This window comes from Giraffa tippelskirchi, chromosome 9 (assembly GCF_054371585.1).
Source record: "Giraffa tippelskirchi isolate mGirTip1 chromosome 9, T2T-mGirTip1v1.2.pri, whole genome shotgun sequence".
NCBI lineage: Eukaryota > Metazoa > Chordata > Mammalia > Artiodactyla > Giraffidae > Giraffa > Giraffa tippelskirchi.
In genome coordinates this window covers 13,705,687-13,726,079 of record NC_137283.1, presented here as the reverse complement: position 1 = coordinate 13,726,079, position 20,393 = coordinate 13,705,687, and the positions used below count along the sequence as shown (strand labels likewise).

Below are 20,393 nucleotides of genomic sequence, written 5' to 3'. Positions count from 1 at the left end.
TTGTCATATGATGGTTATCTAGTTGTTTCATTCCTTTTAGAAGTTGGTGAATATTTTCCATAAAGGGCCAGATAGTATGTACCTTGGGTTTTGGTGGCCACATACAGTCTCTGTTCCATATTCTTTTTCTTTTTTTTAAAGCTTTATGTTATTATTGTAGTATAATTGCTTTATAATGTGGTGTTATTTTCTAATGTATGATAAATTGAGCTGTATGCATACATATATCCTCTCCCTCCTGGGCCTCCTTTATACCCTACCCGATCCCACCTCCCTAGGTCCCATATTCTTTTTGTTTTATTGCTGTTTGTTTTCTATAACCTGTTAAAAATGTAAAAACTGTTGCACATTGTGCTTAAGAGCAGTGCAAAAATAGGCCTTTGGTATTCGTTGGAATTCTTTCGTAAGGATGTGCTTTCCCTTCTCTCACACGTATGTGTGTATTTGTATCATTATGACAGGGATGCCTGTTTTATTTGATGAAGTGTAATGTCATATTACTGTTACCACTGTTATTATGTATTGTTTGGATCCTCAGATCATGGTAGAAGCCCTCCAAGCTGGCTTTTGTGTCCTGTTGATCTATTTCTGTCATTGTTTGATCACTTGATTCCTTTCTGAAACCATGCAGTTTTTGGACTACTTTCGTGCTTTCACTCTGCCAACCCTGGAACCAATCATTTCTCCAAGGAAGCTTTGATGTTTAGAACCCACAGTCTGGGTGATGTGCTTACTGCTTTAGGGTTTTATTGTTTTCAGGCCTTCTGAGTATTCAGAGATAGAAAAAAAGTGTATGTACCCATGTATACATATGGAGCTTCCCAGGTGGCGCAGTAGTCAAGAATCTGCCTGCCAATGCAGGAGACATGGGCTCGATCCCTGGGTCAGAAAGATCCCCTGGAGAAGGGAATGGCTACCCACTCCGGTATTCTAGCCTGGAAAATTCCATGGACAGAAGAGCCTGGTGGACTACATACAATCCATGGGGTCTCCAAGAGTCGGACACAACTGAGCGACTAACCACACACGCATGCACATATACACACATATATAGAATTATTCTTACATCTGTCATTGTAGGTGTTTGGAACAAAACTCATGCATTCATACTGATACTTCCAATTTTAATCCAATATATTAGAATTCTTTCTAGACCTCCCATTGTCTATATTTGTAAATCCCTTCTCAGACAGAAACCTGGTTCCCATTATTCTCAGTGTATTTAATGATCTCTTCAATTCTTTTGCTCAGCGTAGCAGACTCCGTCCCCTCTGGCCGCCGCCTCTGTGTCGTCATCCTCTTGCCTTGCCACTGCCGCTCTACTTCCTGGGCCCTGTGAGCAAAGGCCCCCATTCCTGTGTCTGCCCCCTTTCTTCAGAATCCGATGTATTGTCTTGGGGAGGGGAAGGGAAGCGAAGATAGATGAAGGAAAACAAAGAGCTAGATGTCATTTTTGATGCTTCATCTTCCTTATTTCCTTCCCCTTTGCTATTTACATCCAGCTAGTCAACCTGTCCTTTGACTGTAATTCATAAATACAGCCCAGGACTCTGTGCCTCTCTCTGCAGCTCTGTTGTTACCCCTGAAATCCAGGCCGCCACCACCTCTCCCTCAGACTGGCCTAGTCATCTCTTGGCCCCATAGAGTCCCCTGTACCAGTGTGGACCTCAGATGAGCAGCATTAAGTAACCTAGGAATTTGTAAGAAACATGGGTTTTGGGACCCTGACCCAGAGCTACTGTCTCAGAGTCTCTGAAGGGAGAGGCCCAGTAATCTGCATTCCAACAAGCACTTCTAATGCCTATTGAAGTTTGAGAACCACTGCCCTAGGCCCTGAAGCTCTTGGAAACCACTGCCCTGGGTGCAGAGTGAAAGATGACTAATTAATCGTCCCCCCTCAGGAATGGCATCCAGTGCTTAGGGATTGGTGGCTGAAGGGAGTGGACCTGGATTTATTAGGTTTGTAGGGAATCTCTGTGTGAACCACAGTGGGAACCAGAGACACCTTTAGAGTTAGGTTGAGTAGAATGGCTCGTGTGCTGGGGGTGATTGGGCTGTTGATAATTCCTGGAGTGCCGAGAGGAAGAGTTACAAAGTGAAGAGTGGTTCAGGGTGGTGGTTCACCCTGGGGTTGCAGGAGAACTTTTCAATGACACTGACTACTTCCTCCTCTCTCTCCACCCGCTGCCCCTTTCCCTTGTAGCTTAAGGTCTCAGAGGTCAGACGAGAGTGTGTGTAGTTTGAAAAAGTCCCCAAGGTAATTTTGATATGACATAAATCATTCAAGAGACAGAAAAGAAATGGTTCTTAAACTTATTCCACGGTGATTCTGTTCATGTTTCTAATAGGTATGCAGCCTTCACTTCCGAATTAGTCTCTTTCCTAGACATTGCTTTAATAAATAGATGGTTAAAAATTCTGGAAAACATGGGTAAACCTATGGCTGATTCATGCTGATGTTTGGTAGAAACCCATGCAATACTGTAAAGCAATTATCCTTCAATTAAAAAAAAGTTTATGAAAAAACTGGAGATAACACAGTGTCCTTTTTGAGGTAAATTTTGTAGTGAATTTTGAACTGAAAATGTTCTTTCCAGCTATAAAATGTAGTTTCAAACTCTGTTTCAATAAGCAAGTATTTTAAACACCAAATCCCTGAAAATCAATCTTGAGATTTGATTTTTTTTAATTTGGGGAATATGAGTACTTAAATGCTCTTAAGCCTCTGTGAACTCTCAACTGTGTTTTATATCCAGAAGTGATGAATTAAAGGTTATTTCTTGCATGAGTTTTTCCAAATGGAAGATAAGTTAGGCATTTGAGTGCCTTTCTGAAGACGGGACCTTACAGTTGCCCTCATATTGCTTTGAATACACTTAGAAGTAATCTAGACAAATCTTGCATCAAGAAATAGCTCATATATGGTTGGATAGATATTTTATATCAATAGCAAGTCAGTATTATTTTGAAAGCCTCTCCCAAGAATTGTCACACTGCTAATGAGAATTACTGTTCACTGTCTTTAAGTCACTTTAAGGGAGATCTCTAAATTTCCTTAAAAAATTCAAATTGTGGCATGATCTTTAGGGACTCCATTTAGAATGCTTTTTTTTTTAAAATCCAAGAATTGAATAATATTTGAGATAATACTGAAATAACGAAACAGTTCTGTTTTCTTAATTGAAGTATAGTTGATTTCCAATGTTGTATCAGTTTTAGGCGTACAACATAGTGGGGCTTCCCAAGTGGGCCTTCCCAAGTGGCGCTAGTGGTTAAGAATCTGCCTGTCAGTGCAGGAAGTGTAAGAGATCTGAGTTCCATCCCTGGGTTGGGAAGGTTCCCTGGAGGAGGGCATGGCAACCCACTCCAGTATTCTTGCCTGGAGAATCCCATGGACAGAAGAACCTGGCAGGCTATAATCCATAGGGTTGCAAAGAGTTGGACACAACTGAAGCGACTTACCATGCACACATGCACGTCCAGCATAGTGATTCAGTATTTTTACACATTATACTTCATTAAATGCTATTACAAGATAGTGGCTATAATTTCCTGTGCTATACAATGTGTCTTTATTGCTTATCTGTTTTATATATAACTTTGTATCTCTTAATCTCATACCCCTAACTTACCCCTCACTTCTCTCTCCTCTCTGGTAACCAGTAGTTTGTTTTTAATAGCTGTTAGTCTGTTTCTATTTTCCTGCCCACAGTTGTTTGTATTACTTTTAAAAATTTTACATATAAGTGATGTCATACAGTATTTGTCAAATATATTTCACTAGGCGTAATATTCTCTAGATCCATCTACATTGCTGCAAATGGCAGAATTTCCGTCTTTTTTATGGCTGAGTAATAGTCCATTGTGTGTGTGTGTGTGTGTGTGTGTGTGTGTGTGTGTACACACTACATCTTCTTTATCCACTTATCTTTTTGGGGGGTTGCTTGCATATCTTGGGTATTTTAAATAGTGCTGTTACAAACATTGGGGCTCACTTGTCTTTTCAAATTAATGTACTCATTTTTTTTCTAGATATATAACCAGGAGTGGAATTGCAGGGCCAAATAGTAGTTCTACTTTTAGAATTTTGAGGACCTTCCATACTGTTTTCCATAGTGAATGCCCCAATTTACATTTCTACCACCAGTGTACAAGGGTTCCTTTTTCTCCACATTTTCTCCAACATTTGTTATTTGTAGACTTTTTGATGAGACATTCTGACAGGTGTGAGGTGATACCTCATTCTACAAGTCCACTTTAGCCTGATTCCAAAACCAGTCAAAGACACTACAGAAATAAAAATACCAGGCCAATACCTTTGATGAACCACTGAGGCAGAAATTTTCAACAAAATATTTGCAAAACAAATCCAACAATATATAAAAAGGATCATACACCATAATCGGGTTAGATTTATTCTAGGGATCCAAGGATGGTTCAACATTTGGAAATCAGTCAGGTACATCATATTAACAAAAGGAATAATAAAAATCACATGATTATCTCAATAGATGCAGAAAAAGCACTTTACAAAATTCAGCATCCATTCATGCTAAAAGCTTTCATTAAAGTGGGTATAGGGGGTACATATCTCAACATTATAAAGGCTATTTTTGACATATCCACACTAACCTCATACTCGGTGGTGAGAAGCTGCAAGCTTTTCCTTTAAATTCAGAAACAAGACAAGGATGCTCACTCTCATCACTTCTATTTAACATTGCATTGGAAGTCCTAGCCACAGCAGTCAGATAAGGAAAATAAAAGGCATCTAAATTGGAAAGGAAGAAGTAAACTGTCACTATTTGCAGATGACATGATGCTTCATATAGAAAAACCTAAAGTCTCCACGAAAAAACCATTAGAACTGATAAATGAATTCAGCAAAGATGCAGAATACAAGATTAATAGGCAGAAATTTTTTGCTTTTCTATACACTAATAGTGAACTATCAGAAACAGAAATTTTAAAAAATCCTATTTTAAATCACATCAAAAAGACTAAAATACCTTGGAATAAACTTAACCACAGAGTGAAAGTGCTCCACTCTGAAAACTATAAAACACTGATGAAGGACATTGAAGATGATGGGAAGACATGGAAAAGATATCCCATGCTCTTGGGTTAGAAGAGTTAATATTATTAAAATGGCCATACTACTCAAAGCAATCCATAGATCTAATGTAACTCCTATCAAAATACCTATGACATTTTTCATAGAAGTTGAACAGATAATCCTAAAATTTGTGTGGAACTACAAAAGACCCCTCATTGCCAAAGCAATGTTGAGAAAAAAAAATAATGAAGCTGGAGGTATCACCCTCCTAGGCTTCAGACTGTATTATAAAGCTACATTAATCAAAACAGTGTGGTATTGGCACAAAAACAAGACATACAGATCAGTGGAACCCAGAGCCTGAAATGAAACCTATGCATCTGTGGTCAATTAATCTTCAGCAAAGGAGGCAAGAGTGGGAAAAGGTAATCTCTTCAGTAGGTGAGTCATCATTTTTCCCTCTTTCCTACTCTGTCTCTTCTTCCCCTGAGAGTTGCATCAGACAACTTGCCCTTCCTAGAACCTTCTCTGCGTCTTCATGCCTCCATGTGAATACTTGTTCTCTTCTCTCTGGCTAGAATTTTCTTATCTACTTTTCCACCTGTCCATTTCCTACTCACCTTCAAAAACTGACTCAGTTATCATTCTCCTTCTGTAGCTTTTGTTGACTTAACTTTTCATGCTTTTTCAAGCATAATTGAGCCCACTTCCATTACAATACTTATTAAATTCTACTAGTTTGTTAACCATTACTCTTGCCTGGAAAATCCCATGGACGGAGGAGCCTGGTAGGCTGCAGTCCATGGGGTCGCGAAGAGTCGGACACAACTGAGCGACTTCACTTTCCCTTTTCACTTCTGTGCACTGGAAAAGGAAATGGCAACCCACTCCAGTATTCTTGCCTGGAGAATCCCAGGGACGGGGGAGCCTGGTGGTTTGCCGTCTATGGGGTCGCACAGAGTTGGACACGACTGAAGCGACTTAGCAGCAGCAGCAGCAGTTTGTTAATTGTAAATTTCATCTTTAATAGTCTATGAGAACTTGAGAACTGTGTCAGGGGTCTTGATTACTTTGGTTTGACTTCTGTCTTTGCCACTTGCTAGCTTTATGCCTTTGAGAAAATTACTTAAATACTCTGTCCTTTAGTTTTATGATCTATAAAATGGGACTAATAATAATACCTTTCAAATGTTATTTGGGAGAATTAAGTGAGATAGTCTTTAGATATTCTCAGATTGTGTTCTTTACATACTAAACAATAAATGTTAAATATTTACTTTTATGGCAGTTTCTTCAGCCTTTAACTTAGTGTCTACATAAAGAAGGCTTATCTTAATGTTTTCATTGCTTAAAATAATTTATGAGTCTACAGAAAAACTTTTATCATTTTAGTTAACTCATAATGTATATGATACTTGTAAGATTTTCTAATGTTTTATAACTTAAATTTTTTTAATTTATTAATTTTTTAATTTTAATTGAAGGATAAGTACCTTACAATATTGTGATGGCTTTTGCCATGCATCGGTATGAATCAGCCATAGGTATACATGTGTCCTCTCCATTCTGAACCCCCTTCCCACTTCCCTCTCTGCCCTATGCTTCCCAAATTAAATTTTTATTGGAAGTTGGATTATTGTTTTAATTTTAAATGTGTCTAACTTGTTCAAATTACTTATGCCAAGATAAGTGATGAAGGAGCAAGTTAAGCACCTTTTTCTCCTTTCCACAGAAGTATTTGCTCTCTTTATGGGGGCTGGTTCATGCCCTTGGAGTCTTCTAATGTGTCTGTTCTCCTCTCGCTGCAGGCGTTGTGTAGAATCACTCGCCATTCTCCTACTGCCTTCCAGAATGTTATTGAGAAGGTGGGACTGACCTCGGTGATAAACTCCCTGGCCTCTGCCATCTGCAAAGTCCAGCAGTACATGTTGACCTTATTCAGTGCAATGCTGTCTTGTGGGATTCATCTTCAGAGGCTAATCCAAGAAAAGGTTTGACCTATGATTCCACTTTAAAAATGGTTGTTTTCTCCTGCAATGTTAGTGGCTCCATAAGCAATATATCTCTGTAGAATTTATTTTTCATCTCAAGGGGGCCCTTTTGAATTTTGCCAAACCTCTGTACCACAGGCCATTCATCTGACGATGTTTTAAGAGTCTTTTAGTGATTAAAATAGAAATCCGGTAAATGGCTCTGCCCACTTGTCCAATTTTAGTAATGAAAACTTAGAAAATTTATGAATCCTTCCTCCATGCTAATATTTCTCATGCCTGTTTGTCCTCAGCCCCTATCTCTCTTCCCATGTCCTTTGCCTGCCTTTTGGAGGGGTCCCTTTATATTCTCTGCTCACCCTGACTCATTTTTATTCCTTTCCTTGTCCTAATACTCCGCCAGCACACTGAACCTTCACAGCACCCTTTCTCTTGTTTTTAACTTCATCTCCTTCTAATCTTTTGATATACCTGTATTTTATGTACTGTAGAGTCTGTAAGTGTTCACTTCATATCACAAAACCACACAGCTACAAAGAAGTCTCTGTTGTAACTGTCCTTGGTATCTTCTCTAGCCGCCTGTTGAGGAGTGATCCCTGGGCCAGAAATGTTGGCATCACCTGTGAGCGTTTTGGAACCGCAGACCCTCAGGCCCCTCCCTGACCTGCCGAATCAGAGCCGACATTTTAATGAGATCTCTAGAGGATTGGGTGGAAGGTTATGGTTGGAGAAGTCCTGCCCTTGAACATTAGTGTCCAGTGAGGTGTTAGATGAAAATAGTGGGCCGTGGCTACATACACACATTTGGAAAGCAGTGAGTCAGAGATATTTTCAGTTGTACAACCTTTCCCAGTTTTTCGATTGCTCATGTGTATTATGAATCTTCCTAAGGGTGATGTAGTATGCAATGTTCTTTGCACTTATTGGACCAATTATCTAACTTTTTCTGAGGGATAATAGCTGTCAAATTAGAGTGTTCTGAAGCATTCTCAGCAGTGTGGAATGGGGCCACTTAAATACAGTGTTTGCTGTGGTTCTTCTGCATGAAATGCCGTGTGTTAAATATGATTTTTTATAAAGCTAAAAATTTCTATTTAAAATTAATAATTGTCTTAAAAGTCAAAATAGAGAGCAAACCAGTTCTTGGCTTTTATTAGTCTGATTTCGATTCTGCTAAGAAATTTGAGCCTCACAGAAAGTATAGTTTGTGTATCTAATTTTTTTCTATTTAATGTACCAAGTCATTGAAGGTTGTTATCATTGTGTTAGAAAGAGTACCATTTGAGTAGTTTTGCTGTGTAAATTGTGGTAAGAGAGGCTGAGGGTTTTGGCAGTTTATTTTTCTTCACACAGGCATGGATTGATTGAGTTTAAAACATGGTATTTCACAAAGGTAGTAAAATAATATGCATTAATTAAATGATTTTATATTTATTTTATAATGTTTAACTAATATTCCATATATCTTAATGATTGAATAATTGCCTGTGTTAATTGAGAAATAATCTTTTGAATTTTATTAGTATTGTTACTTAAATTTTTTAAATTGCAGTAAAAAACATAAAATTTACTCTTATAACCATTCTTACGTGTAGTTAGTAGTGTTAAGTATATTTGCATTGTTGTGAAACAGAGCTCCAGAACTCTGTCATCTTGTTAAACGGAAGCTTTGTATCAGCTGTACATTTTGGGTGTTACGTTTTAAGATGCTGGGTTTTATTGAAATCTCCCATTTCGGTAGGTCTCCTCTGACACTGAACTGGCAGAGGAAGGATGGCGTTGCTTTGTTCCTCCCCTGTTGGTGTGGAAACCCAGATTTCCCTGTGGACACCCCAGGGACGTGGCAGAGCTCCTCCTTGCTGCTGGGCAGGGGTGGGAACCCAGGCTTCCCACCACCTTCTCTGATGCCTTCCTGGCTGGTGGGCGGAAGAGCTCCTCATTGCTCTTCCACTGACGCTGGTTGGGTACAGGTGGGCGCCCCATTCCTAGCAGATGGTGGCAAAGGTGGAGGCCGCCCACCAGCCTCTCATGATGCCATCTCAGCAGGAATGGGGAGAGGAACATCACTGCTGCTAATCTGGGTGGAGGTCTGGGCATCCCATCAGTATCTCTGCTGGTACCATGGTTGGGGCCAGAGAGGCTTGTTATTGCTGAGTTGGGGGTGAAAGTCCCAGCTCTCCTTGTGGTCCTTTCTGTTTCCCTGGCAGGAGGAGTGTTGGATGCCTTGTTACAGTCACGTGAGGGTGGGAGTCTAGGCTCCCCTCTTGCCCTTTGCTGAAGGGGCCATGGTTTTTTCATGGTGCTTGGCTGAAGTAAAGTAGCTATTGTCTGAATGTTTTTGGTCTTTCCAGGCTGTCCCTTTCCCGATCTTCTGGCTTGAGAGAGCCGATGTTTCCTTTGTATTTGTGTGTGTGTATGTCTGTCTGTCTGTCTGGTTGAGAGAGCTGATGTTTGCCATGTATTTGTGTGTGTATGTGTGTGTGTGCACACGTGTGCATGCATGTGTGTGCACGCGTTCATGCGTGCGCATGTGCTATTGGTGTTTCTGGACTGCTGCATTATCCAGCACCCAGTATGGGATGTATGAGGCAGAGAGAAACCCCAGCAAACTCATTGACATACTGTCTTCAGGTGCCGAGGCCTCTAACTGTTGTGCATCTTTTCTGTCTCGTCCTGTAGTCTTTAAAATGTATCTGTGTCCATTTAAATATGGTGAATTGTCATTTAAAAGGTAAGGTTCTATTTTTCATTAATTAAAACAATTTACCATCATATTGAACATTTATCATAGATCAGACACTTAATGACTTATAACCCTGGGTTATTCTCAAATGAGACTTAGTGCCTTGAGTGATTTTGTCAAGTTCATGGAGGTTATAAATGCTGAAGCTGATGCTCAAGCCAGACAGTAAACAAAGAAACAGAATAATTTTGGATAGTGTTAGTGCTGTGAAGAACATTGAACAGGATGATGTTGATAAAATGTCGTGCAGGGGTGGAGGCAGACACTATTTGCTGGGGGAGGGCAGGGGGAAGTCAAGGATAACCTCTCTGAGGACGTGATGTTCCAGCTGAGCCCTCAATGATAAGAAAGAGTGTGCTGTGTGAACATGTGTAGGAAGGACTCTGTCCTTAGTTCAGCTTCCCTGAAATGTGAGAATTCGTGGAGAGACCCTGGAAGAGAAGGAAGAGCAGCAGTGCTATCCACAGTGAGCATTGGGGAAGGGATGTAGAAAGAGGCAGGGCAGTAGGAAGAAGATCCAACTCATGTAGGGCTGTGATATTGGCCTTCCTTAGGGGTTTCAACACAGTGGCCATAGTTTTATTTTTACTTAAAAAAAATACAAATATTTGCATGTAGGTATGTGTTTTAGGGGTTATTATTGGTAATTGTGTTTTTTCCAGGCATTGGTTGTTAATAGGCTAGAAGGAGTGGAAGAGAAAGAGGCCCAGGAACAGATACCAGGCTTATCACTTCCAGCTGGATATGGGAAGAAGGAACCACACCTGTCTATTTGGGGGACTGATGCCTATGCATTGTGGTAGATTTTTGTGTTGAAATTCAGTCCCCAAAGAGGCCCCTGCCATTCCTTTTAAGTAAGAGAAATTACTGTTTACTGCAGAAAATTTAGAAGAACCTAAAGAAGAAAACAAAATAGACTATAATTTCACTGCCCAGAGCTAATTACTGTTGCCATGTAGGTTTATCTCTTTTAGTCTTTGGTCCATACGTCTATGTATTTTTTTTTTAAATAAATTTATTTATTTTAGTTGGGGGCTAATTACTTTACAATATTGTAACAGTTTTTGCCATACATTGACATGAATCAGCCATGGGTTTACATGTGTTCCCCTTCCTGGACCCCCCACCCACTTCCCTCTCCATCCCATCCCTCTGGGTCATCCCATTGCCCCGGCCCTGAGCATTTGTCTCATGCATCGAACATGGAATGGTGTTCTGTTTCACATATGATAATATACATGTTTCAATGCTATTCTCCCAGAACGTCCCACCCTCACCTTCTCCCTCAGTCCATAAGACTGTTCTATGCATCTGTGTCTCTTATTCTGTCTCACGTATAGGGTTATCGTTACCATCTTTCAAATTCCATATATATGCATTAGTATACTGTATTGTTGTTTTTCTTTCTGGCTTACTTCACTCTGTATAATGGGCTCCAGTTTCATCCATCTCAATAGAACCATTTCAAATGTATTTTTTTTAATGGCTGAGTAATATTCCATTGTGTATATGTACCACAGCTTCCTTATACGTCTATATATTTTATGCACACATTTATAAAACTATGATTGAAATGTGTTGATTTATCATATCTAGGCATTTGTCTTTAAATATACCCTAAGAACATTTTAAAAATAAGTTTTCATTTTGTGGCATATGGTAGTTGAACCCTTTTCCCACTGTTGAGCTATTTGCCTCTGACTTTGTGGTTTGTACTCAGCCTGATGCGGTGAACATCCTATTTCCATGCTTCTGTGTCCACTGCTAATCGGTTACCACAGGTGTAATGCATACTTCAAAGCCTGTGCATAAATAATGATAAATTATTCTCTAGAAAGGTAGATGATGAGAGTACTGTTTACTTGTAATTTAACCAGCAGTCGTTAAGACACATGCTGTATTTATCTTACAGTAAAACCTAGAATTTAGGATTACTTGATTAGCAGTATACTGTATGATTTATAGTTACTTGTAGTTTGTAGGGATTCCCAGGTGGCTCGGTGGTAAAGAACCCGCCTGCCAATGCAGGAGATGCAGGTTCGATCCCTGGGTCGGGAAGATCCCTTGAAGGAGGAAATGGCTACGCACTCCAGTATTCTTGCCTGGAAAATTCCACGGACAGAGGAGCCTGGCAGGCTACAGTCCATGGGGTCACAAAGAGTCGGACGTAACTGAAAACGCACATGTGTGGTTTGTAATTAATCTCTCTGATTTTCCATTTGAAATATGTAATTGTAGCCATATTTTCATGTTACACTGGATTCATTAGGTCATATTATTACCTTCTGAATAATGTTTATGTTCTTGAATGGACATTGATGTGTTCAAAGAATTTAACTTCACAGTATCACCTGCATTAGCTACATGGATATCATTGTCCTTAGACGATTGTTATTCAGCAGCCATGTGCATCACAGTGCTTGATTTATTTTGTCATCATCTTCACAAGGATCTGCTTGCCCATAATGTGCTAAATGCAGAAGATTCCTTTATCGAAATGAGTGTTAGTTCTATACACTGTGATGTGAAAGTGAGTGTTCACAGCCATGGTACAAGGGGACTCTCTTTGTTACAAATCATGTATTCTGCATATTCTAGTAATTAGAAAAATTGGGCAAAACAAAAAATGACAAAACTGTTTTTCTACCCTGTTTTCAAAAAAAGAGAAAAAGGACAAACGAAACACTTCATAGGATACTTTCAGAATCCTTGGTAGATGGTATTTTATATGTAATTCTTGCGTCATCACTAGATGTACGGAATTGATAACCTTTTCACAGTTCAGATGCTTGAATGACTCTGGATGAGTAGCTTCCGGAAGGCATGACCAGGCATAAGAGAAAACCTTGTAAGTTAGGTGTGAGCTTATTTACCAGTCTTGTGCCATATAAACTGATTTTTTAAAGACCTGGTATACTTTCTAGTTTTATTTTTCGGTCTCTTCCAGGCTCTTATGGCCTACAAATACTGAATCTTAAAGATCTGGGGCTGCAGGAGTTTGAGGGTGCTGAAAACATGTTTCCTGATGTTTTACTAGGGAGAGAGACACTGGATAAGGTCATTGCAATTCTCCTTAATTATAGTATCTAGAAACTAAAAGTAGCTAATGTCACTTATATTTATTTGTATTGGGGTATGTTTATAACTCTTATACATTTTAGGATTTAGTATTGAAAATCCAGAATATAAGGAATATAAAGTACAGAAGAGTCAAATAAAGTGCTGAATGTTCCCAAAATAATCTCGTCAAAATTTTTGTATATTTTTTCAAATTGATATTTATTGTGTATGTTTGTATGTATATTAATACGTACACATATGCAGACACTGACATATTTCCTTCTCCCTGCTGCCACATGCATGTGCTATTTTAGAATCTTTTTACAGAAATTAGATCGATCTATTAAAATTAGATCTATTGTTTATACCTTTCCAATTGAGTGATGTTAGGAATGTGTGTGTAACTCGGTATAACTCTTCAATATTGTTTCTAAAGGGTTATGGTGGTCCATGATGTGGAGGTACCCCAGTGCTTTCCAGCAGTTCACTACTGCACATTTTAGAATCTGCCTCACCCCTCTTTTCTTTTTTGCAAGAGAGAGCATTCTTATGGCTAAATTCTTTTGCGTGGACTTCTGTAATTATTCCTTTAGGAGAAACTCTCAAGTAAAATTAAGCACTCTTTTAGCTGCCCTTCTGAGAGTCTGTCACAAAGGATTTTATACTCAGTATCTTGAGTGTTCTGTTACAAGGACCACAGGTAGATGTATGAGCATGGAAGAGGTCAGTTCCCATGAGCTCTTCCTGAAGAATCTCAGAGAATGAGCTTCAGACAACCAAGCAATGTTTGGATCAGCTAAGAAGACCAAGTAATGTGAATCAGGATGATTGTTTGATACTAGATGTCATTGCAGGTTTAGAATGGCAGACTCCTTTCTTCCCCTCTTTTCTTCCTTCTTCCCTCCCTCCCCCTCTCCTTTCATGTACTTATCTATCTATATACACACATATGTGCACATACATACATATGCATGTCTATAAATGCATACAGGGAGAAGGGGGAAAGCATATGAAAATTGTAGTAAACTGGTGTACTGCTTTGTAAAAAACAAAGTCACTCATGTGACTTAAAAAAATAAAAGCAGACATTAAAAATCCAGTGCATCATTCTTGATGTTAGAAAACAAAGTATATAAAACCCTGGGAACCCTACTCTGCTCTATTTCAATTAGTTGAGCTTAGTACACTCACATCAACTTGTTTACACGTTGTGTGGATTCAAACATCTGGCTCAGTGATGTATTTTTTTCCTCTAAGGTGTGTGACCTTGAATGTGCTTCTTAGCTGCACAATCAGTGATGCATACTTTGGCACTTCATATGCTTTGGGGTCACTTAGCAATTTAAACATTACTTTGTAAGAGTCATACCATGTTTCAAGGTGCATTTGTTCATGCTCATTGGTAAGATGATTTCCTTCTGGGTGTTACTGCCTACAGATACCTTTGTAATTTGTGCCTGATTTGTTAATTTTAACAGGAGCTGCTGTCCATTTTTATTTCAGCAATCTAGTTTGAAGCTGTTGCAGGTTTCATATTTTGACCAAGTAGCACAACAGTGATTAATAATAAACCAGAAGGTGCTTATGATGTTTGGAGGTACTATGGAAGATCACTATGAAATTTCATGCATATAAAACTTTGAAAAATCTGAAAGCCAGACAGCTCAGGTTTTGTTTTTTTGTTTCTCACAAAGTCACTAGGCATCTTGACTCAAAGGTTGCTCATTTAAAATATGTTAATTAGTTAATGCATATTAATAACATGAGTTTGTATTCACATTTTTCATCTGTCTACATTAATAAATATGTTGTAAAAGAGGCATTTTACTTAGATACTTGGCTAAACTTCTTTAAGGAAAGTGTAATCCAAAAACAATTTTAGTACATTTTTTCACTTCCATCAACATTAAATGGGAAAACTATGTCAGTGTGTTTATTCACACACATGATTTCTCTATCTCTCTCTCTCTTTTTTTTTTTTTTTTGAGGCTGCTTTCATTTGATGGCCAGGCTGTACTAAATGATTTTTACCTATGACAGTTGATTGAAACAAATTGATTTTACCTCTGGAGATTTGCAGGAAATAAATAACTTTGACGTTCTCTACATCACTGTTGTTTTTTTTTTTATTCTTCTCATAATTTTGTCTTTATGATATGTACTCGAGGAATTTTTATCCTTTTGCTTAATTTTGATCAAGATACCACTTTGTGATGTAAGCTTCATATCTTTCAACCAATTCCTCACATGGTGAACATTTCATAACATCATCTTTATGTTATGTAGATATGTCTGTTCTGAAATCACTGCCAAGAACCATTTGACTGTTGGACAGAAGCTCTTCAATCTGTGGTTTGGGCTATAGACCTCAACAGCTTCTGCTTTTTTCCTCCATGTGTAAAATTTAGTTGTGTTGAGCCAAATGGTGAGATGAATTTAAATCAAAGCTGAATACATAGTGGATTGCAACCCAAAGTGACCTGGGGTTATTTTGACTTTCTGAAGGTGGTTTTGATTATTCATCCATGGCACTAGTCTTTGCCTGCAGCCTGTAATCTTGTTGTAAGATTAATACTGTTCTAGAAGTCTGGTGCACATTGCTTAAGATTAACTATGGTGCCCTGGGCAGTTAGTTTTAGGGAGTCAGTACTGTTCAGTTAGTTTTTCTGAAATGACTAGATGAGAATTTATTTGGGGCACAAGGTGCTTTTAGGTATAGATCCAAAATTAGAGACTGTAATATATTGCATCTTGTAAGGAACTGGGAATTATAGTGTTACAAACAAATCTTATATGCAATTTTTTATCTTTGTTATTTGCCATAGTTTTTCTAGTTTGTTTCACTCAAAATCATAAGCATTATTTTAGTTTTTCAAGATTGTTAGTGATGGCTGCATAACATTCCATCAATAAGACACAGAGTAGACCTCATCATGACTTCTTAGTGATGTTTCTGTGTTTTAAAATTATTTCTGTTGCTGTACAAAACTTTCATTGCACCTGGAAAAATTTCCTCTTTCACTGTATACTTAAGCTATATTTCACTTATCTCTTGCTTTGTAACTACTCAAAATGTAGTGGCTTAAACAAGACCAATAATTTATTTATCTCCCCAATCGGTAATTTAGGCAAAGCTGGGAAAGACTGAGAATAAACTTTCCAGAAGGCTCACGCAGATGACTGGCAAGCTGGTGCTCGCCATTCCCTGGGAACCCAACTGGGCTGTGGCTTGGGATCCCCAGTCGCTTTCCGCGTAGGGTCCCTGAGGGCTAGTAGGGCTTCCTCACAGTGTAGCAGCTGGGTTCCAAGAGAGAGAGTGTCTCAGTAGAACCAGACAAGAGCCGCATGGCCTTTGCAAACCTGGCTTTGGAAATCGTGCAATGTCACTTCTGTGATGTCTCTTTCCTACTCCACCTGCCCTTCTCACATGCATCATTGCTGGATATAATGTTGCTGTTCAGTCGCTCAGTAGTGTCTGACTCTTTGCGACCCCATGGACTGCAGCACGCCAGGCTTCCCTATCCTTCACTGTCTCCCGGAGTTTGTTTAAATCCATGTCCATTGAGTTGGTGATGCTATCCAGCCATCTCATCTTCTGCCACCCTCTTCTCCTTTTGCCTTCCATCTTTCTCAGAATCTTATGATTTGACAAATTCCCTATTTTGGGATGTTAAGTTTGTTTCCTATTTTTGTCTGTCTTATGAACAGCACTGCCATGAGCATTCTTGTGCTTAAAGCTCTTTTGATCATCACTTTGTTACACTAAAATTCTTGAGATACAAGAACTGGGTCAGAAGAAAACAACATTTTTTTAAGGCTTTGGAGAAATGACAATTCACTTTCCTACCGAGCTAGAGGAAAGATTAAACGCTTAAACTTTCATTTTTTTCTTAACTATTTATTAATTTGTCTGTCTAACTATTCACCTGCCTGCCTGTGCTGGGTCTTAGTTGTGGTGTGTGGGATCTTCACTTGTAGCATGTGGACTTCTTAGTTGGGGCATATGGGAGCTAGTTCCCTGACCAGGGATCGAACCCAGACCCGCTGCATTGGGAGTGTGCAGTCCTAGCCACCGAACCACCAGGGAAGTCCTACAAAGCTGACATTTATTTAACATAGCTAATGTAGTCCTTTTCAGATTTTGCAGTTGTCCCTGTAATGTTCTTTGATGTGAAACAGAACTTCCAGATACTGAATTGGCAGTCAGGTATCATGTCTCTCTAGTCTCCAGTAATCTGAAACCATTTTTTAGTACATGGCTAGTGGATATTTTCATGGTTTTGCAGTTATGCATGTGTATGTGTGAGAGTGCTGTCAGTGTGGGAAACAGTTTGTTTTGATCTGTGGACTGCAGTGTATAAATTAGAACTGAGAGTTGACTGTGGGGAAATGGGCTGTCTACTGTCAACTGGAAAGGTGAAAACAGGTCCATTACTCAAGGCCACATTGGTGTTGATTATGTTTTTCACCCCAGTTGATGAATTAGTTTGATTATTCGGTTCAGGATCTAGGTGAGACTGATGGATTTGTTGTTGTTCAGCCACTCAGTTGTGTCTGACTGTTTGCAACCCCATGGACTGCAGCATGCCAGGTTTCCCTGTTCTTCACCATCTTGAGTTTGAGCTTGCTCAAACTCATGTCTGTTGAGTCAATGATGCCATCCAATCATCTCGTCCTCTGTCATCCCCTTTTCCTCCTGCCTTCAATCTTTCCCAGAATGGGGATCTTTTCCAATGAGTCAGCTCTTTGCATCAGGTGGCCAAAGAATTGGAGCATCAGCATCAGTCCTCCTAATGAGTATTCAGGATTAATTTCCTTTAGTATTGACTGGTTTGATCTCCTTGCAGTCCAAGGGACTGCCATGCCCTGTAGGCATGCCGTGCAGGGCCACTCAAGATGGATGGGTCTTGATGGAGAGTTCTGACAAAATGTGGTCCACTGGAGAACGGGTTGGCAAACCACTTCAGCATTCTTGCCTTCAGAACCCCATGAACAGTATGAAAAGGCAAAAAGACTGATGCATAGATACAGATATATCTCCATTTTAAAATAGAATCATGTACATGGCTGTGTAAGTGCTTCCTTGCCTTCCAGTATAGCACCCAGTGTAAAAGCACTGTGGCAAAAAAAAAAAAAAGAAAAATTGAGCTGCTTACATCTACCTTGGACACACGGTGTCACTCCTGGGTGCTTGCCTCTGCCAAGGACTCTCAGGAACTTTAAGTTTTCCTCTCTGTAACCATCTTTATAACAATCCAATTCCATAATTCTACCTACTTATATCCATTAACCCTGTGCATATGTGTATTCCATTTTTTGCATATCCACAGGCTCCCAGAATGATGCAGTCTTTTTGTTACAAGAGAAAATGACAGTAATACTTGTCAACACTTATTCCTCTGTGTTGTGTTAAACCTTTAAGTAAAGAATGTTATAGAAATAGTAGAATAGGAAATGGCAACCCGCTCCAGTATTCTTGCCTGGGAAATCCCATGGACCGAGGAGCCTGATGAACTACAGTCCATGGGGTCGCAGAGTCAGACGTGACTGAGCATGCGTACGTATATACCCATATATATATATATGGATACATATGAAAAATTGAGGTTTTTTCCTTGTGTCTCATATTGGCTGTTGTTTTTACTTTATGTCGGTAGGACCTCAGTTGTGTAGATGAGAGGTGTGATCTTTGTGTGTGCAGGTTTGCTCAAAAGTTCATGCATACATGCATTTGTGACTTTGAGTTCTAGTTAGTTATTGCCACATTTCCAGTCATGTGATGCGTGGTTAAGAATCAGGCTTTGTTGTCTGTCTGATCTGGATTTCAATCCAGTTTTGTGATTTGGGGCAAAGTGCTTAATTTTTCAAGATTTCCTTTTTTAAAACAGATAATATTGTCACCTTTTCCAGCTACTTTTCAGGTTTAAATGAGATCATACATTTTAATAAGTTGGTATAGAGTATAGCACTAAAAAAGAATTTCAAAACTGACAGGTGATGTTATTTTATTTCCTATTTGGTTATTATAATCTATTGACCTTCAGAGTTGACTGTTGTATTTATTTGTTTCATGCTTTCTCAAAAAATATTCTCATGTCTCCCACAGGACTTTGTCTCTACAGTTATCCGTTTACTGGACAGCCCCTCCACTTCCATTAGAGCCAAAGCCTTTCTGGTTCTTTTATATATTTTGATTCATAACCATGAGATGCTGCTGCTCAGCTGCCAAGCAAGGTAAGATTTTCTCTGATTCTGCCAATGACTTCACTTTGGTGCCTGTTTTATTAGTAGTGTTTCTTGGCCCCTGTGTACCTGGTTATTGAAAATTATTTTCCTAGATTTTTCCAAGGGTTTAATTTTTCACTTATCACCTCTGCTTGGAAACACTGATGTCAGCTGGTGGTTAAGTATTAGGAATTTCCTAGGTCTGAGTACAGTGTGTTAAAGATGGTTCTGGTTTGCAGCTTGTAAGGCATTGTTGACGGGTGGTTTGGTCATGGTTCTCATTAGTATGAGCTTCTGGAACGAGTGGCTGGAAGCCCAGAGGAACCAGTGTAGTGCAGCAGAGGAGGAGGCAGGATGGGAAATCTGGAGTATGTGGACTGGTCCTCGACTGGGCAGATCTCTCATGGTTACTCAGTCTCACCTCTTCTCTCCAAAAGGAGAAGCTTCTAATGTACCTCAGGTTCCCTCCATCCTCTGATGCTTCTTGATGAATGTCTTTGAAACTGTCTGGCCCTGTTTGTTACATCCCAGAGGAACCTTGAGCACGTGGTTTACTGTCTGTTTCTCGACCCGCTTTTTTACTTACGGTAGAATACTGGGAAGACTCTAGAATTACTGAGATGGATTTTGATTAGGGATTGGAAAATTTTATCCTGCAAACAGAGAGTACGTGTTTTAGGATTTACAAGTCAAGAAGCAAAATTGTGAATATTATGTATGTACTTCTATTACAAGAGAGAAGACAAATTTTCACAAATTTTTTGTTGACATAATTAAAAATATGCTACTCGCAATATATCCCTGGGATGGATTGGCAGATGCAAACTATGATATATAGAATGGATAAACAAGGTCCTACTCTGTAGCACAGAGAACTATATTCAGTAACCTGTGATAAACTGCAATGGAAAGAATATGAAAAATAATGTATGAATCACTTTGCTGTACAGCACAAATTAACACAATATTGTAAATCAACTACTTCACTGAAATTAAAGAAAAAATATATACTGCTAATAATTGAGTATATATTTTTTGTAACATAGGTCTAATAATGGGAAAAATAGAATTCTTTTGGGGAGAAGAGTTAACATTTTGCTTAATTAGGGGTCAAAGTGAGAGTCCTTATTATCAAATCTGATTGCAAATGTTCCTGTTGGTGCTGATCCCTAATGCAGTGTTATGTTTCTTATCTTTGAAAATGTCTTTTCACACAGATGGGTTCTACCCCGTGTCAATATCAGATCATGGGCGTATGAGTTTCATTGAGCATATTCATCACTTCAAAGGCATTTGTAGTTTTCTGTTAGAGTCTTCC

General features: G+C 39.1%; 1 protein-coding gene across 40 annotated transcripts in view; it reads left to right on the top strand.

Moving 5' to 3' along the window:
• The window catches only part of ULK4 (unc-51 like kinase 4), a 477,098-nt gene that overhangs the window by 94,496 nt on the left and 362,209 nt on the right, over positions 1-20,393 (top strand). For 29 of the 40 annotated variants that reach the window (XR_014064646.1, XM_081527570.1, XM_081527573.1 and 26 more), the window contains 2 exons: positions 6,865-7,047; positions 18,957-19,084. Coding sequence is in view for 39 of the 40 variants with exons in the window: in XM_081527570.1 (XP_081383696.1) it covers positions 6,865-7,047; positions 18,957-19,084 (311 nt within the window). In the remaining variant the exon portion in view is untranslated. The remainder of the gene's footprint in view (positions 1-6,864; positions 7,048-18,956; positions 19,085-20,393) is intronic. The other 11 variants (XM_081527572.1, XM_081527567.1, XM_081527561.1 and 8 more) reach the window with 1 other exon arrangement.